Consider the following 26,166-nt stretch of genomic DNA (forward strand, 5'->3'; position numbering starts at 1 on the left):
AGTACTTGGTTAGTAATTATTATTATATGCTTTAACTTGCTGTAACTCTGCTTTATAAATTTTATAAAGTAAAGTTACTTCCCTACTTTATAAATCACCATTACTCTGGAACCAGTGGGCGGTTAGCAAATTTTACTACTAACAGAGATACAAAAGTGGGCGGTAGGTGTAAAAAGGTTGACTGCCCCTGGGCTAGACAGTTAACAGACGATGGCAGTATGGAGAGATTAGGGCCATGCAGGTGGTGGGAGGGTGGGCAGTACCAGGGGCCGACAAGACACATCACCATAGCCGGGTGAGGTGGCAAGGAGCACGTGGTCCCGGAAAGGCATCTCATCAAGAGTTTTTGAAAGAACTATGTTGACAGGACAGTTGTTTAGTCTCAAACAAGAAAATGGTGGAGGAAAGTAGTAAGAAAGATGTGACAGGCACAGCATGTGCAGGCAGTGAGATGCAGAGACAGGCATCAATGGGGCGGCGGCTGTTTTTTGTTTCTTTCTTCCTATTACCCCCTGGTTCAGCTCCACCCCTGGACTGGCCATGCACTTAGCTCAGATGACCATGCCCTGGCTAAGCTCCACCACCACCTGTTTTAGCTCCACCCCTAAGTTGGAGCTCCACCCTTGGATTGGTCATGCCCCTGGCTCAGCTCCACCCCCTGTCTTAGCTCCACCCCTGGATTGGTCATTCCCTTGGCTCAGCTCCACCCCCTGGCTCAGCTGCTCCTTATCTCTTGGAGAAAAAAGTACCCTGGCAACAGTTGTGGGGGAGGGGAGTACATCTAATGCATCTCTGTTCCTGCTGGTTTGTAGCTGTATATCAATCAGAAGCCTCCAAACTGCCTTGGTTGCAGCAAGTGGTGGTGGTTGGGGTGAGAGGTGAGCTGATGTTCTGAAAAGACTTTCATTGTAGGGGACTCTGCTACCAGAGTTTGTGGTCTCAGCTAGTTAGGGAGGTGGCCCCCTCTTGGAGCTTCCCAGGTGACATGATTAGCAGTGATGGGCAATGACTTGGCTGAACTCCCAGGAGGCCCCACCTTGCTTTGGAGGCTGCAAGAACAGTTCCAGCTCCTTCCATCACTCTGTCCCAGGACTGAACTTGGCACATAGTGGGACATCAGGCAATATTTGTTGAATGAATGAATGACAGGAATGATTAGGTAATAGTATAATCACAACCCAATTCACTGAATGCTTACTATGTGCTGGGTGCTGTGTGAAACCCCTGACACTCATGACCTGCTTAATCCTCCCAACAGCCTATGAGGTCGATACTATTATTATCCCTACTTTACAGATGAGAAAACCGAGGCTCCAGTGGTTTAAGCAAGTTAATTAAATCACCTGTCTCAGAAGAAGCAGGACAGGAATCCAGGGCCCATGTGCTTATCCTTTAAGTGGTTCATCCTTGTAGAGTAGAGACAGGTCAGTTACCATCACCTTGCCCTTGAACATTGTCTGTCTCTTTTCCATAGGTTTTCCACGAAGTACTGGATGTCTCAGACATGCACAGTCTGTGGGAAAGGGATGCTTTTTGGCCTCAAGTGTAAAAATTGCAAGTAAGTGGCTGTACCTGGAAGCATCTTTCCCCGTGCCTGATGGCGGCTAGGGCCATGCTGGGCTCTGAAACAGCCTATGGGAGTTTGCTCTTTTTGGACTTTTGGGAGGGTTGCTGGCTCTGTTTTTTGGAAATAGATTTTAAGTGAACCTGTGTATTTGGGTAAGGGCTCAAGGGGAACAGTTCTGAATGTAAACCTGAGCTAATGAACGATGCTAGGAATGCAGAATGCTGTCTGAAGAGGCATGGCGGCCCCTTGCGTCTTCCCAGCCTCTGAGATCGGGTCAGCAGACCTTCTCTCAACTGACCAGGTCGTAAACATTCTAGGCTTCGCTGGCCCTAGTGTTGCTCTTACAAGCTCCTCAGCTCTGCCATGGACTTCAAAAGCAGTCAGAGACAATTCCCACATGGGCACAACAAATTTATGTGTTCCCGTAAAACTTTAATTTATATAAAATACTCTGCAGGCTGGCGTGGGCCCCTCAGCTGCAGTTTGCCATTCTCTGAGTTGGAGTCTGTGAAGCCTTTTTCTCCTTTATTTTTTCTCCTCTGAGACAGGGGTCAGGTGTTGGGATTCTCCCCATTTTACAGATGTGAAAGTTGAGTCCTGGCAAGGGTAGGTCACCCACCTGAGATCAAACAGCTAGGAAGTAGCAGTCAGGACTTGAACCCTGGCACCTAACGCCTGTCTTTTCTGGGACATCATATCAGTCTCAACTTCTCCCTGCACCCCACTTCCACACACACGTTCCAGGGCATGACCGGCAAAAGGTAGGGAGGCAGTGGGACAACTGTGGTACCCAACATAGGCTCCTGGGTCAGACTAAGATGGGTTCAAATCCTGGCTCTGTTACTTTCTAGCTGCGTGACCTTGGGCAAGTCACCTCACATTTCTGTTCCTAGTATTTTCATCTGCATGAGAGGAGTAATGCTCACACTTGCCTGATGAGGCGGTAAGCGTTCAGACAATCAGCGCTAAGGGCTGTCTCCCGGTGGCAGGCTCCATGTTCTATCTGCCCTCCGTCAAAGGTCGCAAATGCCTCTCTGCCTGGCCTCCCTCTCTCCTTCAGTCAATGTGTATTAAATATCCCCTGTGGCCCAATTACTGCAAAACAGTCAATAACACTCAGCTCTATCTAAGAGTTACAAATGAATGTACATCTGTTTGCTAATAGGAGCCACTTAGTTTAAAAGATGGCAGGAAGCCTTCTTTCCCCTGTAGCTTTATCCAGCTGAGGCCGGGAGCTGTCACTTGGGTTCCTTTAAGTCTCCTCACATCCCTGCTTTGTGATGGAGCTGGGTTGGCCGCAGGGGCGGAGGCTCACTCTCCCCACGGCCTGCAGGTCTCACCTGAACGGTCAAGGTAACTGAGGGCTCCCTTTCCTGTGGGAAAGGTTAATTAGTTCCAGCTCCTAAGGAGCCTTCCGCTCCATGAATATCAGGGAAGACAGACAAGGCGGTAATTACCAAGCATTCGTGTTTGGAGGCCTGCATCCCCACCTTGGTCTTCTGTAAACCCGAGCTCTCAGGTGGGCCCCCAGCACGGCAGCCCCTGGTCTTGCTGACTTGGAGAGGCACAAGGCCAGGCCCTCGGGTCCAACCAGAAGGCTGTCTGATGTCCCCCAAACACCAGCTGCTCCGGGGGCCTGTCTCATCTATGTGTAGTCACACCGTGTTCTGTGGGAGGAACAGCAGCCTTCACATCCTCTCACCTGCAGAGTGGAGGCTTTGAAGTCAGGTAATTAGGTGACAGGGATACAGTCAGGAGTCAGCAAGGCAGAACACTTCCTGAGCCAGTTTAATTTTCAGCACAAGATGCAGGAACTCTGAGAAGGCCTTTGGTTCTGTTGTCTGTTCTAGAAGCAGTGAGCAAAGGGTCAGACCTGCCTAAGGGTTGGGGAGGCGGTTGGGGGCTGGGGAGGAGGGCTGGTGGCGAGAAGCACAGACTCTGGAAGCAGCCAGAACCGAGTGTGAGTCCCAGCTCCATCCCTGAGCTCCCTGTGTGAGCTTGAGCAAGACACTAGTTGTCTGCAGCCTCAGTTTTCTTACGTGCAAAGTGGGCGTGATATGACCACCCACCACTGCCACAGAGCAGTTGGAAGGAGTCAGTGAAATGTCCTTGCCCCCAGGTCACAATATTTTATCGCAGAACTTTCCTCCTCACTCCACCTTGTACAAAAAGAGCTTCTGGTGGCAAAGTGGCAGAATTCAAACCAAGCCATGCTTGCCCTGTGCCGTGGACACCGATTCGCTCGGCCCTTAGAAAATCCGCCCCAATGGCGAAAGCAGGGCCTGTCACTGCTGCAGAGTTCCAGCATGCTGCAGGAATTTTGACATTGAACCTGTATCACTACGACAGGGTATCAAGCTATCTCCAGGACAATGGGCACACATTACCGCTGGCACCAGCTGAAATTTGAACTTACTCTCTATGAGTAAAATCCTGCAGCTTTTGCATTAAGAGCAGAAAGATGGATGGTCCTTTGTCATATGTTTTCAAAGGTGTAAACTTTTGGAAACAGTGATGGACAGATCGAAGGGTTGGAGGAGGAACGGAAACGGGTAACACACAGGCCCCACTGCCAAGGATTTTAGGGAAGACGCAGCTATAGAGAAATAAAGTTTAGTGAAACTGAGGTGCATGCGAAAAGGACAGGGCCAAGTGGAATTTCAGAGAGGTGGTGCCAAGACTGGAGAGGCAGCTTCTTAGAAAAAAGTCGGCCCTGGCCGGTTGGCTCAGCGGTAGAGCGTCGGTCTGGCGTGCAGGAGTCCCGGGTTCGATTCCTGGCTAGGGCACACAGGAGAAGCGCCCATCTGCTTCTCCACCCCTCCCCCTCTCCTTCCTCTCTGTCTCTCTCTTCCCCTCCCACAGCCGAGGCTCCATTGGAGCAAAGATGGCCCGGGCACTGGGGATGGCTCTGTGGTTGCTGCCTCAGGTGCTAGAATGGCTCTGGATGCAACAGAGCGAGCCCCAGAGGGGCAGAACATCGCCCTCTGGTGTGCATGCCGGGTGGATCCCGGTCGGGCTCATGCGGGAGTCTGTCTGACTGCCTCCCCATTTCCAGCTTCGGAAAAATGAAAAGAAAAAAAAAGAAAAAAGTGGGCAGAAGCCTTTGTTCATTTACTTACTTAATGTTTACTGAGCACCTACTATGCACCAGGCATTGCCCTAGGCACAAGGAAAGTATGAGTGGATGAAAGACAGACCCTCTGCCCTCATGGAACTTACAAGCTGGTGGGATGGGGTGGAAGGGTACAGGCAGTAAAAAAAGCTAATTCATCAAATAGATCATCTGTTCAGATGATGCTGCAGTCCTAAGGAGAAGAACAGAGCAGAAAAGGGAGACAAGAAGGCCTTGGGAACGAGCTGCAATTTTAATGGCAGTTGTCAGGGAAGGCCTTAAACCTGAGTGGAGTGTTGGGGGAAGCAGTAGCTTCTGGTGCAGGTCATTTCCTGTTTTCCTAAAGGATTTCCCAACTTAGATTTGAATCTGCCCTGAAGACAAAGAGTTGGTTGGTTTTGGTTATTTTTGTTCATATATATATATATATATATATAAAATCTAGAGCAACCCTGGTTCTGTGAGTGCCAGAAAGTCCCTGGATGACAAGGATTGGACTAGGCCCAGGCCACTCCACAGGTGGTCCCTGGACCAGCAGTGTCAGCAGCAGCTGAGAACCCGTTAGAAATGCGGAGTCAGGTGCTGCACCCCAGACCTGCAGTGGGAGAGTCTAAGTTTTAAGATCATCCCGGTGATCCTCCTGCACGATAAAGGTTGAGAAGCACTGCTCCAGGTAGCCTTCAAATTCCCTGGCGAAGCCAGTTTCCCTTTTTCCTGGATTGTGGGTCCCAGCCTCGAGCCCATCAGAATCCCCTGGAGGCTGATTAAAGCCCCGTGTCCTGGGCTCACCCCCAGACTCTGATTCAGCAGATCTGGGGCGGGGCCCAAGAATGTGAATGTCTAACAAGGTCCCAGGTGGTCCTGGGACCACATTTGAGAACAGCTGTTCTATAGAAACAGAATAGTTGGATAAGAGTCAGACTGTTTTGTGTAAGGGTTGTTTGTTTGTTTGTTATTACAGCCTGGTTATTCTTTACTGGTTACTTTTCAGGCTGTTCCCCTGTTACTGCCCTTGTAGACGTGAGCCTTGTTCATCCTTGTCCCTCTAGTCAATCCAGTGAGTAAATATACTGCTCACAAAAATTAGGGGATATTTTATCACTTTATATTCATTTTGAAATATACCTTATTTTTTGTGAGCAGTATATTTGTGTGATGATGGAAAATATAAGGAGCAACTAGAACCCCAGGCTAGGAACACACACACACACACACACACACACACACCCCTATATGTGTGTATGTGAATCCTGACTGGTGGGAAACCACTTCTGAGCCTCAGTTGCTTCCTCCATAGAAAGAGGAAAATCATTAGACATTATTTAGATCGTGTCTAACTAATAAGTAATAACTATCAATTACATATATCTCGCTAGATTAATTTTTTTAATCAGTGAGATGAATAAGGGAAAATCCTCAGCCTAGTACTTGTCCCTTACTTGTAAGGCCTTAGCAAACAAAAGTGAATACTGTTCCTAACTTTGCAAATTAATTTTGGGGGTACCCCACTCCACCCAGGAAGCCAGGATCCTTCTGAATGTCTAACCCCCATTCCTCCTGCTTCAGTTTCATGCCCACTTCCTCTGGAATCATCATCAGCTGTCTTGTTGGCATTCTGAATAGAGAGATTAATGAACTAATGGGAAATTATGCTCAGAAAGCAATTTGCAGTTATCTGAATCGAGGCGTTTTCATCTAATAGGTTCATGAGTGCAGAACAAAGTTTCGCTCTAAGTGGTCGGATGTCAGCACAATCTGGGTATTGTCTGATAACTGTGGGTTCAGCTGGCTGGAGTTGGCTTTTGCAGGGAGATGCTGACGGGTTTCCTAGCCCCCCATCAAGCGTTATCTGCATCTTTCCCTTGTTCCTGGGCCCTTCCTCGGTCTGTGCGGAGCTGAGGGCTGCTTCCTTGGAGCCTGCCCATGCCTACCTGCGTTTCTTGCAGAAAAGCGCATGGTGGGGAAGAATGGGGTTGGCAGGTAGAGCAGGAGTGAGGGTGTTCTGGGCTAAGGAAACAGCATGGGCAAAGACGAATCAGGACGTATTGGGGCTTGAGTGTGTGTTGCAATTGTTAGGACCAGGAGGGCCCTGGTGGAGAGGAGATTGATTCTGCTCTGCAGTCACAGCACGGGGCCGGCTGCTATGACTCATGCTGCTGCTTCCTGAGGCTCCAGGCCAGGGTAGGGGACCACTCACTGCCTGTCAGCCCCACCGCTCGGAACTCCGAGGCTCCTATCATGCTGGAGTAACTTACGGAGCACAGAGCCAAGGAGAGGAGAATGTTGGGGTCAGGATGGCCCTTGCTCTGCGTTTAAGAATGCCAGCAGTAGAGTGCTATTGCTAAAATGTCCAACAGACTACAAAGCGATCAAACATCTTGGTTTGTCTGGGACTTTTCCGGGTCGAGCACAGTAGGTCCTGTGTTCCAGGTGACCCAGGTTGGCTCGAGGCCGGTCTGTGCCTCTTACGCGTTCCAAGGAAGGTCACTGCTTTCTTCTGTAGGATTGAGGCCCATAAGCATTTCCCTAGAAAGGTGTTTGGAAACCTGAGTTAACCAGCACAAGAGTTTCAGTTTATTCCAGAAGTGTTTTCATATACTTCCTACAAGTCCCCTCTCCTCCCGCCTGTAGTAGCCTGGCTGGACATGCCCACATTCCTTTCTCTTCACCTAAGGGATTGCTTTCCTAATTTTTGTTGGAATGAGCTACGTATTCCTTTATCCCATTGTGCTCTGCTAATGGATCTTTTCCCTTGGACTTCACGTGCCCCTTCGGTTCCCTTCTTGCCCTGTACATCCCCCTAGCTCTTGATGAGGAGATGAAAGTGTGGAGGAAGCCATGGCTGGTCTGAGCACTGGGCACACTCATTCTCCAAGCCCTGGAAAAGCTGGAGAATGGTGAGCACCCACGTTGCAGCTGCTGCGGAGTTTCCAGGAAGCTTCAGGAATTTACACAATGGGCAGGATATTGGCAGGATATAATTATGAGCATGCATTTTGGAGATCACCACAGCTCCAAGCCCAAACTTACTTTTCCATTAATAGAAATGGTTCAGTGTTTGCAATAATTGTAATGGGTATTAATGGTTCCTTACATGCATTTTTACCTATTATAAGCAAAAATGTGGGTCCAATTACAGTTGTGTGTGAGGGATGATTATAATTTTACTAGGGGCTGAGCTGGGGGTTGAATGTAGTGATGATGATGATGGTGGTAGTGATGATGGTGATAGTGAGGTGATTGTGGTGGTGGTGGTGATGATGGTAATGGTGATGGTGATGATGGTAATGGTGATGGTAATGATGGTGATATTGGGATGTGATGATGGTGATGTTGGTGATGTGATGTGGTGATGTGATGATGATGATGATGGTGATGATGGTGATGATGGTGATGGTGATGATAGTGATGTGAAGGTGGTGATGGTGATGGTGGTGATGATAGTAGTGATGGTGATGATAGTACTGATGGTGATGGTGATGATGGTGGTGATAGTGATGGTGTTATCATGTGTTGAGGACTTACTAAGTGCAAGACATTTTGCTGACCATTTTACATGCATGATCTCATTAAACCCTTGCAACAACCATCCATGGTAGGTAGGGTCTATTATTATCCCCATTTTACAGATGAGGAAACAGAGACCTTCAGGAGTAAATAGCTGATGCAAATACTCATGGTGGGTAGATCTGCTCCTCAAACTTTCAATCCCTCTAATACAAGATCCTGGACTGCTACCTACTTTACATGAGCAAAGGGCTGGCCACACAGTAGGGCGGCAACAAATGCCAGCCCCCACTCTGCTTCTCCTTGAACAGAGTGACCAAAACAGACTGTGAGACTCGATCTTAGCCTGACCGTGGACCAGGGCTACTAGTCTTGTTCTCATCCCTCTCTGATAAACACCTCCAGGTCCTGGGAGCCCAGGTGACTCTGTGGTCACTCTGTAGTCACTCTGTCCTCTCTTAGGGGAACTGGGAGATGAGGTGGTCAGAGGGACATCCCCACAGCTCAGAAACTTCCAGTTTCCATAGCGTGTCCCCTGGGGAGAGTGCAGTGCTGGGACTTTCCTGATTACACCATTGGTGCCCGTGGCCTGATTTATATATTCAGACTCCCAGCACCTTCCTCACTTACGTTGTTGGGTTTTTCTCCATTCGAATTGTCGGCCAAAGAGTTCAGCCCCACTGAGTTGTCAGCAGTAAGGGAAGGGGTGTTTCGACATCCTTTGCTGAGAACATATGGAGGCGCTTCTAGAAGCATTTGGCTCAGATATGGGACCACAGGGGAACCAAAATGAGACAAAACTGCTGGGTTGGGCTATTCTGTGAAGCGAGCCCCAAGGCAGAGGAGGTAATGATTTGGTTTCCTGCTTTTGCAAGTCTTGAGGAGCACTTGGTTCAGTGACTGAGGGAAAGAGAAGCAGAGGCAGGAAGTAGGAGAGAGAGAGGGGAACTTGGGGGCCTTTCCAAAATGCTCATCCAGCCTTCACTTTCCTGTTTAAAAATCCTATTGGTTCCCTCTCCCCCCCCCTTGCTCTCGGAACAGAAATCCAGTCTGATGATGCGACTCTGCCCCGTCCCTTGCTTCCCTCTCCTCCCTCCCCTTGTCCTGCCTGGGGCTGCAGTACCGTTGAGCCACCAACCTCTGCCCTTTGCTGTCTTGTATGATCGGGCTGCTTACGGAGCCTCAGTCCTCTTGACTTTGAAATGGGCACAGTGGTGTCCACTCTCGCTGCATCGCTGTTCAGAGTAAACGGACGGTGTGGGAGTGCCTGGCCCAGAGCCAGTGTTCCTTTAGCATTTCTTCAGTCAGCTCTCAGGGGCCAGGTTATTTGAGAACTCCCACTCCCATGGTGGAAGGACTGCAAAGTGAGCTGGTGTGGAGTGAGAGGAAGTAAGAGAAATCAGGGGTTTGGGCAGAGCAAACGTTAGATAAACTGGCCAGAACTGCCCAATGAACCATTTGAAAAGGACGCGGCTGTTCTCTCCAGCACGAGGCTGGCCCGGTTTCCCTCCTGGAAGGCTCAGGTTCTGATCCCAGCCCCAAGCCAGGCTCTGGGCTCATGTCTGCTCCCCGGGGCTGCAGGGGCCATGACAGATCCACTAAGGAGACAGCAGAACCATTCCTAAAGGGGCCATTTGTCTCCACAGTTCCTGGGCAAAACACAGGATATCAGTCTGCTTCTGATCAAATCCCTGTCCCCCACCATCCCCTGTGGGGGACGAGAGAGGGCAGAGAGGAGGGAATGCAGAGAGGGCCATACTTGCATTTCACAAACTTCAAGGGATACGATTGATAGGACACAGACATCATTTTACAAAAAAAAATTTTTTTGATAGGGACTATTAATGCTCTATTTCCCACCTGTCAGTCCTCCCATTTTCTTCCCTCCTCCTCTCCCCCATCTCTCCAATATTTATTTGGCATGTTAGGCACCAGCCACCAGGCCGGGCACTGGGGGGAGGGGCGGGACGGGTAGGAAAGGGAGCTGCAAAGATGAGGAAGACCCAGATCCTGCCCTCCAGATGAATTCACATATTTAATTTTCAGACGGAGAGATGTCTCATTTAGCCAGCAGCGCCTTTGGGGAATAAGATGTTCCACATAAGCAACTTTTCTCGATAACTGAAGCTTATCCTATTAGCCTTGGAAGTTAAAAGAAAAAAGATGAACCATTTTCATTGAAAGTTTTAAATAAATTCTTTCCAAGTTTCCAGGCTGCATGGGGCCCGCCTGGCAGACCCTGTGCACACTGGATGGTTTTAGCCCTGCACGCGGAAACATAGGCCTGTTGGCTGCCTATGTGGGTACTTACCTGGGCATTTCCTTCTGTGATCCTCGTCACAGTTTGAATGAGGGACCTGGGCCCTGGCAAGGCCGACGGAAGTCTCCTTCATCTGGGATGGGTAGAATCATGATTCAAGCTCAGGTCAGCTTGATTCTGAAGCCCTAGCTTTCTACCACTTCTGGAATCCACGTACAGCCTTCCCCTGTGCCCGGGAGTTGCCCGGAGCTACCATTCTAAATCCTGGTGCTCCTCTGGGCCACGTCTGGTGCAGACGTCTGTCCTGGGTCATCCACGGGCGCTCCCCAGGTCCCCCTTTTCCTCTCTCTGGAACAGAGCACCTGGGAACCTAAGTCATTAAAAACTGTGGGAAGCAGCTTGACCAGGCAGTGGTGCAGTGGATAGAACCTTGGACTGGGATGCGGGGGACCCAGGTTCGAAACCTCCAGGTCACCAGCTTGAGCATGGGCTTATCTGGCTTGAGCATGGGCTCACCAGCTTGAGCATGGGCTCACCGGCTTGAGTGTGGGATCATAGACACAACCCCATGGTCACTGGCTTGAGCCCAAGGTTTCTGGCTTCAGCAAGGGGTTACTCACTCTGCTGGAGTCCCCTGGTCAAGGCACGTATGAGAAAGCAATCAATGAACAACTAAGGTGCTGCAATGAAGAACTGATATTTCTCATCTCTCTCCCTTCCTGTCTGTCCCTGTTTCTCTCTCTGATTCTCTCTCTGTCTCTGTCAAAAACAAAAAACAAAAAAGTGTGGGCTGCAGAGGCACAGAGGGGACAGTGAGCAGAGTGTTTGGTTTGGTAGGAGGGCTTCGGGATTATTGACTCTTGTAACAATCATCGTGTCTTACCTAATTGACCTTCCATGTCTTTACAGACCTTGAGACAGGATTCAAGGACAGAGGCTTGGTTTATTAGGGAGAAGATCCCAGGCCACACCAGTAGGAGGGTGGGGGAGTGAGATGGAAAAATAGGCAGTTAGCACAGGAGCCTCGAAGAAGTGGGCATTTGGGGGCCAATCCCACCTTGACACACCCCTCAGTTGTCCCACTCAAGAGAGAGGAGACCGGCATATTCATCACCCAATCCCCCCTCAGTTGTTTCAGGGCTCCGGCACTTCAAGCCAGAGAAGATCATCCCGCAGAGGGTCTGAGGTCTTGCTGCATGAACTGGCAGTAATAACAACTACCGTAGTAAAAAGGACGGTGCCTGCTCCTTGCAGCATTTGCCCTAGGCCCCTTATTTGTGTCGCATCCTTAGTCCTCGCTGCAGCCCTGTGAAGTAGATGTGATGATTGTCCTCACTTCACAGATAGAGAAACTGAGGCTCAGACCCAGTCAGCCACTTGTCCAAGTTCTCACAGCCAGAATGTTCTGGTGTCAGGATTTGAACCCAGATTTTTTCTGTATACTATCCTGACCTCATTTACCCGCCTTTTTGTGTGTTTGTTTGTGGCAGAGAAAATGCTGTATTCTGCAAGATGTAGGCTCCTAGACATCTCTTATCTGGGAGGGAGAACGTTTCCTTTTTATGTGGTCATCCTGGAGACCCGGAATACACTTGCTAGAAATTCACCTTCAGTTAGTGAGTCAGAACCTTGGAGGGCGAGCCTTGGGGAACCGATCCAGAAGCAGGTGGTCTACCGATACGTTGTATGCTCATAGCTTTTCATGGGCAGTGAAAAGGAAAAGTCTAATTTGGGTGGAACCGTGCATATTTCCCATGGGGAAAATGGTTCTTCATCTGTGGGGCACAGTGTCTGCATCATGTGGGAGTTTGGCCTCAGTCTCCGGGCCCCCCGCCCTCCAGGGTCTGCGTGGTTTCAGCACTGAGCCGTCTTGCCGACTCAGTCAGCAGATCCCGGGAGTGTGACTGCCAGCTCATGACACCGGGTGTGTGACTGCCAGCTCATGACACCTGAATCTCCGTGCACAGGGTAAGCGTCTGGGCGTCAGAGATGGTTCTCTCGGGTGTTCTACGTGAGCCGGCACTGTGCTCCCGTGCCCAGCACTGCCCTCCGAAACCGTGCCTCCTGTGCTTCGGCCAGAGGTGGGGGAGGGTTTTGCCATTCCTGTGAGGGAAGCAACCAGGGCGAGTGCCATGGGGAGGCAGGAAATGGGCCACGATGCCTGGCCCTCTCGCCTGTCACCTCCTGATTCAGACATGGTCCGAAGGTTGTGTTAAATTGCTGCTTCATGGTGCTGCCCCGGGGGCAAATGGGCTCCTTCGTGTCCGCAGGCAGCCTCCCAGCTGGGCTTGTTAGGGGAGGCTCATCAGTGCGGGTGGCAGAGAGGAACAGTTTTCTTTCTGGAAGCTTCCAGGGTGGGGTTTGGAAACTTCTTGGTTTGGTTGTCATCTGGCACTAGCGGTTTCCCATCTCAGGGTCTCCCAAACATCCACCTGACTGAGTCGCAGTCGTCCAGAGACTCTGGTGCCTTCTCAGCGCTGTAGACTAGAGTCCTTGTCAGAGCACCAGGGGATCCGATCCACCTCCCCTTCTTCCTGATTTCATCACTTCTGTTTTCTTCACTTCAGCCTCATCGACCTTTAACTTCTGACCCCTGAACCAAGCAGCCTTGACCTGGCCCAAAACATTTGGAACCTGTTGGAATCCCTTCTCCTGCCCCCCTGCTGTCCATCCTGTGTGTGTGTGTGTGTGTGTGTGTGTGTGTGTGTGTGCGCGCGCGCGCGCGCCATAGACTATTTAGGGCCGTAAAAGACTGAACACAAGAAGAATGGGAGAAATATGCACAGAAAACCCAAAACCATCAACAAGGCCAGCAGTTCCCACACTTGAGCGCATTAGATTCACCTGGAGGAAGGCTTGAGTCAGCAGAACTGGGGCCTAGAAGTGGCATTTTTGAGAAGTTCCCAGATGGTGCTGATGCTGCCGGTCTGGGGACTCTGCTTTGAGAACCACTGTCTTAGACTAATGGGAGAGTCAATGTCAAGTTCATGTTCAAACTTTTTGTTTAAGAGAGCTAGCAGATCCCTACAGGGAAAGAGGGCAGAGAACAAATCTAAAGTTCCCACTTCTTGGTACAGAGTATTGTCCTCTTAAACCTCTCAGCAATCCGAGACTACCTTCAGGCAAAGACATTGGCTGTTGGAAGTCAGGCTGGTGCCCACAAGAATGGTGAAGGAATCCAGAATGCTGCAGGTGACATCTCCCATGGGATGTATCCATCCTATCCATAGAACACTCTGAAAGAAAATGTCAGAGCCAGGCATAGTCAGCTTGGGATTTTTAATATCCTTTTGTAGTCCGGCACTGGTATGGTGCAGAGCAAGGTGGCATTTTGACTCTAAAATCTTAAATTTAATACTTGTTACTAATCTCATCCTAATTGGAAGCCTTGGTGGGCTGTCTCCCAGAGCTAGAGCCTTTAAGGAAAATGAGAGGCCACCTCTGGTACCACGGACCCAGGTTTGCTGCCAGGATAAATCAGTTAATCTCAGTTTTTTCATCTGTAAAATGGGACTGATAATAAGATCCATTTCATAAGGTTGTTACAAAGATCCAGTGACATTGTATATGTAAAATGTTTGTGTGATGGTTGTCCAATGAGTCTTCAAGTAAATGGTAGATGATTATTAAGACTGGATGATGATGATGGTGATAAAAAAAGATATGATAGGGGGAAATGTTTTTCATAGCATGAAGTGGGTGCTGTTGAAGCTGGTTCCTACTCTTGGCCACCAGGGCTGACCCAGAGTTAATTTCCTGGGTGCCAGGGTTATGCCTTTTCAGTAGCTGCCTGATCTCATCTCACATCTTGGTATCCACTGTACCACTGGGGCTTTCTGATCCACTGGGGCATTCCTTTCAACCACCCACCCACCCATCAATCTCTCCATTCATCACCTACTCACTGTCCTGAGCAAGGGAGTAACCCTGGAAGGAGTCACTCACACAGATTTGTGCTTTTCCACAATGTCAGGTTTACTAAGGGAGACCTCTCCAATAAGCCAATAGAGTCATATGCATGTTATACACAGAGAGGGGGAGCTTGTGCAATAGAAGTAAACAGAGCAAGCATCTGACACTAAATCCTGGTCACTGGTGGTGTCCACAGTTGGAGAGGCTGGCATTAGTTTGAAGCCAGGTGGCCACAGTGATGGCACATGTCCAGTGGGCTGGAAATCCTGCAGAGTTCCAAGCATGACCCATGGTACAGCCAAGCTTGAACGTTGGGTGGTCAGAGTTCTGAGTTCTTATAGTCCACAAAGATTGGCAGTCACACTCATGTTGGTGTCCAGATGGAGTCCTTATTTGAGTGTTCAGATGTGTGGTTTAGGGCATTTCAAGTCCCTTCCAAGAGCATTCAGGTTATACTCCATTACCTCAGTTTTGATATAGCACTTGACATGACTGTCATGGCTGAAAGTGTCACCATATTGGATTGTCAAGTGTTAAAAAAATTCACTCTGCTTTTGCCTATACACCTATCTACCCACTCATCCATTTATTCAACCGTTTGTCCATTTGTTTGTCTATCCATCCATCCTCCATCCATCCATCATCCATCTATCCATCTATCCATCATTCATCCATCCATTATCCATCCACCCATTATCCATCCATCTATTATCCATCCATTTATCCATCCACCCATTATCCATCCATTTATCCATCCATCCATCCTCCATCATCCATCCATCCAATATCCATCCATCCATCCATCCATCCTCCATCTTCCATCATCCATCTATCATCCAACCATCCATCCATCCATCCATCCATCCATCCATCATCTATCTTTCTATCATCCATCTGTCCATAACCCATCCATCTGTCCATCATCCATCTATCATTGATCTATCTGTCATCCATCCATCATCCATCCATCTGTCATTCTCCATCATTCATCCTCCATCATCCATCTGTCCATCATTCATTCATCCATCCGTCCATCCATCCACCCATTCTTCCTTCTCTCTCTTTCTCTCAGGTTAAAGTGCCACAACAAATGCACCAAAGAAGCCCCGCCCTGTCATCTCCTCATCATCCACCGAGGAGGTAAGTATTTAACACATGCTGCCCTAAGGTTGGGGGTAGGGTAGGGGGATCCTACAGGCCATTCAAGATCACTGTCCCATCCAGGCCAGTTCTGGATACCTCCTGATCCCCTGATACTGGCTTGTCTCCTTTCTTTCCCTCTGTCACCCTTCTTCCTGACATCTGTCTCCTCAGTCCAGCCTTCATCTCTGCTCTCCCTACTTCTTACCTTTGGAACTGGTTTCTCTGAAACTTGAGCTCCCAGATTCATTTCCTCCTCCTAAATCTTTTCCTCTCCTTTTTGTCTCTTCTCGTAATTTCCACTCTCCCCTCTTTCCCTCAATCCCATTGCTCCTCCTTCCCACTAAGAAGGGTGCTGGCGAGTGTTTCTCCGTTATGTGCTCTTCAGATCCAATCAGTTGGCCCTGCAGAAGTGGGTGTGGGCAGAGGTCTGGGTTGGACCTATTAGTTGGGCTGTCTGTGTCCTGTCCTCTGGGGCCCTGGGAGTGTTTGGGCTGGACTGTCCAGGCAGGAAGGTAACAGCTATCTTTGGGAGAGCCGCTACCGGCTGTTTACTGTGCAAAAGCAAGATCAGTTTAGCTGGAAGGAAAGACTAAAAAGAAAGACTTTCCTTACCTGCTGAAGGCTCAGTAGGAGGCACCTCCTTGCGAAGTTTTGTGGTCCAGCTTTCCAAATAGTGCCCCATGCTCGTCCTGTGGGGTGTCATCCCAACTCCATGATCTACATAGCAGGTCATCCACTGGGGACCTCTCTAGGTCGGTGCTGTTCAATACAGCATCTACTGGCCGCATCTACTTAAATTTAGATGAATTAAACTGAAGTAAAAATAGAAATTGAATGACTGGTGACACCAGCCACATTTCAGGGCTCCGTAGCCTCATGTAGCCACCATATTGCATAGTACAGATAACCAGCACTTCCATTGCTGGTCCACACCCTTGCTGTTCAAAGTGTGGTCCAAGGACCAGCCATCTCAGAATCACCGGAACCTTGGTGCTGCCATCCCTGACCTGCTAAATCAGAATCTTCATTCTAACCGGGTCTGCAACTGAGTCCCGTGCACTTGGAGGCAGAGAAGCACTGCACTAGAGTAGGAGGTGCAAACTCAGATGCCTCCCGGGACCCAGAGAGTCCCCTAAATAAGAGGAGCTGCCAGATGGGGCCATGTGAAGCGGAGAGCGCACCCCAGCGCCGTCCGGAGGACAGTCACACCAGCAACGACGTGCACCCACGTGGCAGCATTTCTCGTGTTTCAAAGGAAAGCCTAACTAGTTTTGTGTGCCACGTGCTTATTTTCAAACATTATCAACCGATTCAAAGTTTAAAAATTCTTGCTGGCCTCCTCCCTGCTACCCCCTACCCCCGACCTCCTTGGCCTTGGTCAGTGCCCACTCAGGGGGACTTGCCCCGTCCTAGAATGAACTCAAGGGAGAGCTAAAGAAGGAGGCAGACGGCCACCAAAAGTGCTGAGATGTGTCCCCAAACCAGCGGGCTGTTGGTGTTCGGTGATCCTTGCTTTCTTAGCTCCACAAGAAGGGGAAACGGCAAGTGAGGGGAAACTCTTCACCTCCCTTCTCGTGCCGGTCCCACTCCACACCCTCGATTAAGAAGCATCTGTTCCCTGAACAACGGTCCACACTCAACGAGGCTGTTTTAAACCCGAGTCCTCCTGTTCTTGAACCCTTGTCTCAGGTCCGCTTTGTCGGGAACATCATCTCCCACCAGATACCTGTCCGTGGTGGGCCCCTCAGGCGCCCGCCACCCACACGGAGACCAGACCAGCCGGCTGGAGGGCCACCTGTTCTCCGAGGCTGACATCCGGGGGAGGGCTCCCTCCCACCCGCTTTCACAGCCGTGCCCCTGTGTACGTGAGAGGCAAATGGAACTTTCCAGAAGTCCGCCCAGGTTTCTGCTGCCCTCACCCCATTGTCAGTAGGCAGTTGGAAGTAGAGTTGGTTTCTATGGCAATGGGAGCTCAGGCTAAGCAGAGCAATGAAGTCCTCAGATCAGACCACAGTCAGTGTTAACTTTTCCACAAACACCCCCGCCCGTCCCTGCAACAATAATAATAATAATTGGAGGATGAGGTTTGGAGTTAGCATCAACCATGTCCCCAGGTCATTGTGTGGTTTGAGGATGTCGCAGAAAGGCAGGCTGGAAAAACTGAGCCTTTCCTTTAGGGACTCACGGTGGCCTTGATTAGGACGAATGTGTTCTGATGTGCAACAGTCTGTGCAAGCCCGAGAAACCCCACAAGTCACGAAAGATGATCCCAATACGAAGGTCATACAGGGCGGGGGTAGGCGGCCACGATGAGCAGCTTGTCCACTGCTTACGGACCCCAAGAAATCAGGAACTCTTGTATTTCAAAGGAGGTTCAGTTCTGAAATGAGCACCAATGTGAGACATTGTGATATTGAAAACAAACTGATAGCTTTGGTTTTATTATTATAATTTGTCATGGTCAAGTCGTAGATTGACTGTACAAAACTAACAAACAAGCAAACCGACAGAAATCTGTGGAGAACTCCCGATGTTACTCTCTACTGTGACATGACAACTGTCATGTTTAGTGAGTTCCCTTCCAGCCTTGGGGTGGGCCTTCGAGCTGGGACCTAAGCTCCGCTGTCCTGGAGTAACAGTGTAAAGCCAAAGTGATACTTAAACTCCCAAATCGCTGTTTTTACCCCTACGGATCCAGCAAGGTTAGTCCGGACGGAGTCAGTCCCGTGTGACATCAACAACCCTCTGCGAAAGCCACCCCGCTATTCGGACCTGCACATCAGTCAGACGCTCCCCAAAACCAACAAAATTAACAAGGTGAGGCTGGGGTTCTGCTGGGCTGGGCGTGCTGGGGCTGCCGCCACAGGAGGGAGGGAGGTTCCGAAGCAGGACGCAGTGGACCAGTCTGAGAGCATTGCCCTCACGTCCCAGCCTGCCTGGCTCTCCCAATTCTGTGTGGTTGGTGTGAGTCAAGCGTGGGGGGCACCGGCCGTCAGTGGAGAGTGAGTGGCCCAGGATCCTGTCTGGTGTAGGGAGCGGGCCCGTGGAAATGAGAGGGAGTGAGCGTGCTGAGGAGGGTACAGCAGGGATAGCAGGAGAGCCCGAGGTGGGTTCTGTAGCCGTCCGGACCTCACACTCTGCTCTGTGAGGTGTTTCACCAGCTGCCGGGATTAGCTTTGCAGGTGGTTCTGGGTTTTCTGACACATCTGTGGAATCGAACCACTGAGGGACAGGGGTCTGTTCCTGAGCTCCTGCTGGAGACCGGGCAGATGGATGTGTGCGGGGGGCCCTGAGCTCTGAGCCACAGCCGCTTGGCTTGATGTCCAGCTGATCCTCAGACGTGGGCCTCTCTCTGCCTCTTTCTTTCCAATGTGGCCTGAAATTTTTCAGTGTGATTTCCATATCCTCTGTTTAGTCTGTTGGTCTGACTGCACCAAAGCTCTCCCACGGATCCTTCCAGCCCCACAGTAGGAGGCAGGAATTGTACAAGCCAACAAGTGATTTCTCAGGCCCCATAATGCCTTTGTGCATGATATCAAAGGTGGACAAAGTATAGATCAGCCCAGGTGCATGGCAGGTCACCAACCTGTGGTCAGGACCCAGACGAGCATCGTGACTTTTCAGCGGCAAGGCGAGCATCATGACTTCTCAGCGGCAAGGCACTATCTCACTTCTCTGTGTAAGGCTGGAGAGGGCATGGCCCTCTTGGTCTATTCTCTGCACAGCAGCTAGAGTGATTCTTAAGTAAGAAGTGGGGAGCAGAGAGACGGACTCCTGCATGCGCCTGACCGGGATCCACACAGCATGCCCACCAGGGGGTGATGCTTTGCCCATCTGGGGCATTGCTCCATTGCTCGGCTATCGAGCTATTTTAGTGCCTGAGGCAAGGCTATAAAGCCATCCTCAGTGCCCAGGGCCAACTTGCTCCAACTGAGCTATGGCTGTGGGAAAAGAAGAGAGAGATAGAGAGAAGGGAGAAGGGGAGGGGTGGAAAGCAGATGGGCACTTCTCCTGTGTGCCCTGACCGGGAATCAAACCTAGGACATCCAGACGCAGGGGTGACGCTCTACCACTGAGCCAATCAGCCAGGGCCAGTGGAGTGATTTGTAATGAATGTAATTTAAGTCATGTCACCTCTGCTTAAAAACCATCCAGCAGAGAGAGGAGGACGAAGGGAACCCAGTGGCTTTTAGAAAACAAACTCCTTACTGCAGCCTGCAAGACAGTGCCTAGCTGGTCCCCCCTCCATCTCTGACCTCCTTTGGCATGCCTCCTCACCAAACCCGTATGTTCTTTCCCTCTTATGCTGTCGCCCACCGTTTCTACTACTAGATCTTGGTCATTCACCATCTGGTTGTTTGTGGCATCATCTTAGCAGTTGAGAGCGTGACTTCTAAAATCAGGGAAACCTAACAGCCAGCCGTGGCTGTGAGACTCTGGGCAAGTAACTGAATCTCTCTGAGTCTCAGTTTTCCTGTGTGTAAAATGGGTACGTTCCAGTTATGCCCTGCTGTACAAACACCACCTCAAGCTTAGTGGTGTAAGACTACAAGCCTTGAATTATGCTCACGGGGTCTGTAGGTCAGAGATTAAGAAGCAGTACAACAAGGATTGTTTGCCTCTGCTTCATAATGCCCGGGACTCAACTCGGAAAACCTCCACAGTGGGGAGCTGGAAAGATCTAGAACAGGAATTGGCAACAATGGCTTAACAGGCCAAATTCAGTTGACTACCTGTTTTTGTGAATAAAAGTTGTATTGGAACAAGCCACATTCTTATTGTTTGTGGCTGTTTTCATGCTACAGTGGCCTAATTGAGACGTTCCAACAGAGACCACATGGCTCACAGAACCTGATATATTTACTGTCTGGCCATTTCAAGAAAATGTTTGCCAGTCCCCGATCTAGAGGCTCCTTCACTCACAAGTCTGGTGCCTGGGCTGGGAGGAGTCAAAGCCTGGGCTCTGTAGAAACTCGGCAGGAGCACCTACATGTGGATGTGCCTTGTGGCTTGGTCTTCCTCACACTATGGCTGCTTCAGCATCTTGGGCTCTTACATGGCTGCTCAGGGTTTGAAGAGCGATGGTCTCAGCAAACAAGGTGGAAGCTACATGGGCTTTTTATAACTTGGCAAGTAACCATTGATGGTTCTGGCTTGCACGAGCTAAGGGATGGCAGTGATGATTCTATTGTACTCGACTGATGGATGCAGTCACAGCCTACTCAGATTCAACGGGAGGAGACGTAGATCCCGTCCTGTTGATGAGAAGAGTCCAAGGAATTTGTGGCCATGTTTTAAAATGTCTATGATGTATATAAAAGCACCAGAGAATTATTGTGGAGATGAATGAAATAATCAACATGATAGTGCTGTTCCTTGGCACATGGTAAGTGTCCAGCTAATTCTAGCTACTATCATCACCTTAAATCCTGGGGCTTCCAATCAAAATTTCAGGCTGGTTCCATTTTCCCTTTGTTCTTTGCAAAAGACATAGGTCTCTAGGAGAGGGGGCTTGCACGGGGGCTTCCTGGGAAGTAACTGCATGTCTATAACCCATCCTTTTGTGATGTCTTGGGGGAACGAGGAGCTCAGAGCCATCTCAAAACCTCTCCCTCTAGTTCTATAGGCCCAGTGAGCCTCTCGGTGTCAGATGGGACAGAAATACGGGTCAGATAGATCAGTGACGGCGGCTTTGTTCTGCTTGTCTGCCAGCGGGAGAATTTGATAAGAGAAATAAATTAACCTATGTTTAGACAGTGGCTCTGACATGAACTTGGACAGGATCTGTCACCGGGCTGGGTTACTTTCCCCCTCTTTCTCTTCTCACTGACTTCACGCAGATTCTTTTTGTCAGGCAATGATGTGGTTAGTGCAATAGATTTCCAAGCCAATTTGGCCTGAAGATTTCCTTCTCATTGCTGTCTGTCTCCCCTCCTGTCTGGCTCAGTCAGTCCGGGTTCACGGAAGCCCAGCCTTCTCACCCAGCAGAATGGTTAGCGTGTGCACTTTTGAGTCAGAAAGATTGAAACTCGTTTCCTTCATTTGCTCTGTGATCGGAGCAGGATCTCCTGGCCCTGGTTTCCCCTCTGTGACATGAGAAGTGTTGTGGGAGACGCTATGTTGGGATTGTGGGGAGGACTGGATACAGTGATAAGTGCAAAGAGTTTTAGTCCAACACTGGATACTCAGGGCATGGAAATAGCTTGATGATGAAGAAGAGGATGAGGAAGAGGGAGAGAAGGAGGATTAGGAAGAAGAAAGAGGGTGGAGGAGGGAGAAGAAAAGGAAGAAGTGAAAGAAGAAGAGGGAGGTAGAAAGGAAGAGGAGCAAAAGGAAGAATAGGAGGAAGAAAGAAGAAGAAAGAGGAAGAGAGGAAGAAAGAGTGGAGGAGGAAAGGAAGGAAAGAAGAAGGAAGAGAAGGAGAAAGATGGAGGAGAAGGGGAGAAGGAGAAGGGGAAGATAGAGGAAGAGGAGAAGGAGGAAGAGGATGGAGGAGGAGGAGGGAGATAGAGGGGAAGGAGATGAAGGAGGAGGGGGTAGATTGAGGAGGAGGAGGGAGATGGAGGGGAGGAGGTAGAGGAGGGGGTAGATTGAGGAGGAGGAGGGGGATGGAGGAGGAAGAGATGGAGGAGGGGGTAGATTGAGGAGGAGGAGGGAGATGGAGGAGGAGGGAGATGGAGGAGGTGGGGGTAGATTGAGGAGGAGGAGGGGGATGGAGGGGGAAGAGATGGAGGAAGGGGTAGATTGAGGAGGAGGAGGGGGATGGAGGGGGAGGAGATGGAGGAGGATGGAGAAGCAGCAGCAGTGCAGCATCTGCCAGCTCCCTGAGAGACCAGTCTGCAACACTTGAGCTTCCCCATCAGACATCACAAACCCCATCTGCAGTGGTCCCCAAGGCGGGAGATCTGCCTGCCCCGACGAGCTGTTTGGAGTGGCCATGTGCTGGCCTGCCTTTTTCAGCTGGTTGTCAGCAACAGAGACCCACCTAAGCTGGCTCAGCAAAGAGTCGTCCGTCATGAGGACGGGCATGCAGCAGCAAGTGAAAGGGAAGTCACGTGTTAGGCGCCGGGCCTCAGGAAACGAGACACAGAGGACAGTGTTGTGTCAGGCCAGCCCCTTGAACCTGCAGCTGGACCGGGGATCATTGTTCCAGCCCTCTGTTATGGCCGTGACTCGGCTGCTGTGTGTGGGTGTGTGGGTCTGCTCTGGGCTGTGGCTGGCGGCCGGCTTCCTCAACCTCTGCTCTCATCTTTTCTCATCATCGCTTCTGTCACCATATGGTTCCTACTCTTCATGGCTTCAGCTTTAGTTGGTTTCTGGCTTGTTGTGGCTCCTCTGTTCTCTCTGAACCTCATCTCCTCTCTGCCTTCATTTCTACATTTTTCCTACTGGCCCAGCTCATGTGTAGGTCTCAGACCAGCTGCCATTATGTCCTGACCTACGGTCCTGGGTTGGAAACAGGCCACGGTGGTCATAAAACAAGTAGAACTGTTTAGGACAGTCCACTCCCCAAAGTCTACTGGGTGGGAGGGTGGGGGCAGTTTCCTTCGGAAAACCCCCATGGGAGAGGCAGATACCATCAGCTCCGTGTCTGAATCAGGGCACAGGTTGGCAAAAGGGGGACCTGGGAGATGAACGTGCTCCTCTTTGAGTCCCAGAGACACATGTGAGTTTCTTATCACTTGGCACAACTTTGTGTTTCTGCTTCTGGGCTAGAGGTTGGGACCTGGACCATTAACTCGCTGTATGACTCCACCACGTCACTCCCCGTCGCTGGGTCTCGGTGTCCCCGTCTATAGAATAGATGGCTTGGACTGGATGGTCTCTGAGGGGTATGTCCACATCTCAGCTGCCATTAGCCCTTTCCTGCGTGATGTGGCGGTTTGAGTTTCCCTCTGACGGAGCACAGCCTCCAGCTGCTGGTCCCCTGGGGACACAGGTCGGGGTGTGACCTGTGGAGGCATTTCCCCTCCTGTCACAGATATTCTGCTGGGGAAAGTGGGCACCACATGCGGCTCTCTCTTTTGATGATTCTGTTTGTTCACATTAGCCCTGACCTACACAGATGAGAATGACGTGATTCCTTTCTCCATAAAGGCAGTTCCTCCTCTCCCTCCCTTCATCTCTTCTTCCAACTGTCTTTCCTCATTCATTCATTCATTCATTCATGTATTCATTCATGTAACACTTACTAGCCACCTCTTAGCTTTTGTTTTTCTGCTAAGTTATGCAGATTGCAAAATGAGTAAGACACAGTCTAGTAGGAGGAGATTTCCTCCCTTCCTCTCTTGTCCTCTCTACCCCTCCAGCTCTCCTCCTTTCATTTTTCCTTTCTTTTTTCCCTTTGTCTGGCACACAGAGGACCACCACCTGGGTAGCTAACACAGCAGACATTTGCGCTCTTACAGTTCTGGAAGCCAGAAGTCTGACATCAAGGGCTGGGCAGGGCTGGGTCCTTCTGGAGACCCTGAGAGAGAATCCATTCTGTGCCTTTCTCCTAACCTCGGGTGGCACAGGCAGCCCGGCTTGTAGGGGCATCAGTCCAACCTCTACCTCCATGTTCACGTGGCCTTTTCCTCTGTGTGTATCTCTCTTTTCCGGTTTCTTTCGAGGAACCTTGACATTGGATTTAGGGCCCACCCTAACTAACCCAGGATGATCTCATCCCGAGATCCTGATGTTAATTGTATCTGCAGAGACTGTTTTTTCTAAGCAAAGCTACATGCTGAGGGTCCAGATGGAGCTCTCTTTTGGGGAACACTATTCAACCTACAACACAGCTCCTGACCTCACCCCACCAGGGCCATCCTGAGCAGGAGAGGTGGTCCTGGTTCCAGCCAAGATACAAGGGAGCAGGCTGGAGGCTTCTCAGGCTCTCTCTGGAACTGTCAGGAAGCTGGTTCCTTAATAAACCCTCAGGAGGAGAGGCGTCAGGATGGGAAAAGCACTCCGGGCACCTTGGCTGGTACTTGACAAAATCAGAGAGGCACAGGGAACATGGCTGTCACCCACGTGGCTTTCATTACCTGGTTGCCTCCCACCCTGGGGTGCAGAGCGGACAAGGATGTGACTCCAAGAACTGTTCCTTCCACAGCTGGACGCAGTCCGGCAGGGAGGGCGGAGCAGGCGGGAGTTGGGAAGGATGTCGGGCTGAGGCTGCGGGGGCGGGGTCTCCTCCCACTCCGCCCACTCTCACGGCTGTGTCTCTGCTCCCCTGCCTGTCCCTGGCCCTGCTTTCTTTCTGCAGGACCACATCCCTGTCCCTTACCAGCCAGACTCCAGCAGCAATCCCTCGTCCACGACGTCCTCCACGCCATCCTCGCCAGCGCCCCCCCTGCCCCCCAGCGCCACGCCGCCTTCCCCCCTCCACCCGTCCCCACAGTGCACAAGACAGCAGAAGAGCTTCAACCTGCCAGGTACCTCTGTGCTTGGGGGGTCGAGGGACGTGTTGGGTTCATGCCACCGCCATCTTGGGCCCTGTCCGTGCTGGAAGGCCTGTGGATTGAGTCTTACCTGCAGGACAATTGCCACCACATATTACTTTATTTGATCTTTAGAGTAGCCACAAGGTAAGTATTACCAGCTGCATTTAATGGATGAGAAAACTGAGGCTCCAGGAAGTAAAGAGGCTCTGTCTGTTGGTCAGCAGGAAGGCAGTGACCCCACCTGAGTCTAAGGCACAGGGGGAGCCTTCTGCTCTGGAGCTGGCAGCTGCCTTATGAGCCGAGTTTGTTGACGTGGTGGGAAGAGCCTGTGCCCAGGAGCTCAGGGGCCACACGCCCGGTCAGGGCTGCATGCTGAGTCTCACTCTCGACATCAGGGTAGGGCTCTGAGTGAGCCGGCTGGCATTCTGGATTCAGTATCTTCCGTCGCGTCCCTGCTGTGTGACCTCCAATTTCCTCTGTCTGTCCTCTGAAAGGATGGAGGTGGGGACAGGACCCTGAGGGTTCTTCTGGCTCACGAATTCCCACCTGAGTTCATGCACTTCCCAGGGCTGCAGTTCTTTTCCTTTTCAAGTTGTCTTCTGGCCCTCCAACTGCATTTATCCATTTATCTCCTTAATATACTTGCATCTACTATGAACATAGTAGCATGTGAAGCACAGTGTACGGACTGGTACACGAAGCAGATGGGCCCTGTATGAGTTTCCTGTTGCTGCTGTAACAGGCTATCACAAGCTTAAAACAGCACAAATCTATTATTTTCTAGTTCTCGAAGTCAAAAGTCCAAAATGTGGTGTTTCACTGGGCTGAAAATCAAGGCTGGTTTCTTTTGGAGATTCCAGGGGAAGAATCCATTTCCTCGCCTGACAGTGTCGAGTGCAGCCAGCATTCCTTGGCTTGTGGCCCCACATCACTCCAGCCTCTGCTCCTACTACCACGTCTCCTTTTCCAACTCTCTCACTCTGATCTTCCTGCCTCCCTCTCTTACAAGTTCCCTTGTGATTGTATGTAGGACGCACCGGGAGAGTCCAGCGGAATCTCCCCTTCTAGAGACCTTCAGCTTAGTCGCATCCGCAAAGTCTCTTCTGCCATGTAGAGTGATGTGGTCAGAGTTTGCAAGGTTTAGGACATGGTGTGTGTGTGGGGTGGTGGTGGGGATTATTCTGTCTATCACAGACTCTGTTTTCATGGAGTGTGTAGCTTCATGGGAGGGTCAGGTGTT

The 26,166-nt window shown here is 50.5% G+C and overlaps 1 protein-coding gene across 1 annotated transcript in view; it reads left to right on the forward strand.

Moving 5' to 3' along the window:
- KSR2 (kinase suppressor of ras 2) overlaps positions 1-26,166 on the forward strand; it is a 295,021-nt gene that overhangs the window by 220,181 nt on the left and 48,674 nt on the right. Inside the window, exons 7-10 of the mRNA XM_066260479.1 lie at positions 1,475-1,558; positions 15,431-15,498; positions 18,200-18,318; positions 24,749-24,917. Of these exons, the coding sequence (XP_066116576.1) occupies positions 1,475-1,558; positions 15,431-15,498; positions 18,200-18,318; positions 24,749-24,917 (440 nt within the window). The remainder of the gene's footprint in view (positions 1-1,474; positions 1,559-15,430; positions 15,499-18,199; positions 18,319-24,748; positions 24,918-26,166) is intronic.

The sequence above is a fragment of the Saccopteryx bilineata genome, chromosome 2 (genome assembly GCF_036850765.1).
Source record: "Saccopteryx bilineata isolate mSacBil1 chromosome 2, mSacBil1_pri_phased_curated, whole genome shotgun sequence".
In the NCBI taxonomy this organism is placed as follows: Eukaryota; Metazoa; Chordata; class Mammalia; order Chiroptera; family Emballonuridae; genus Saccopteryx; species Saccopteryx bilineata.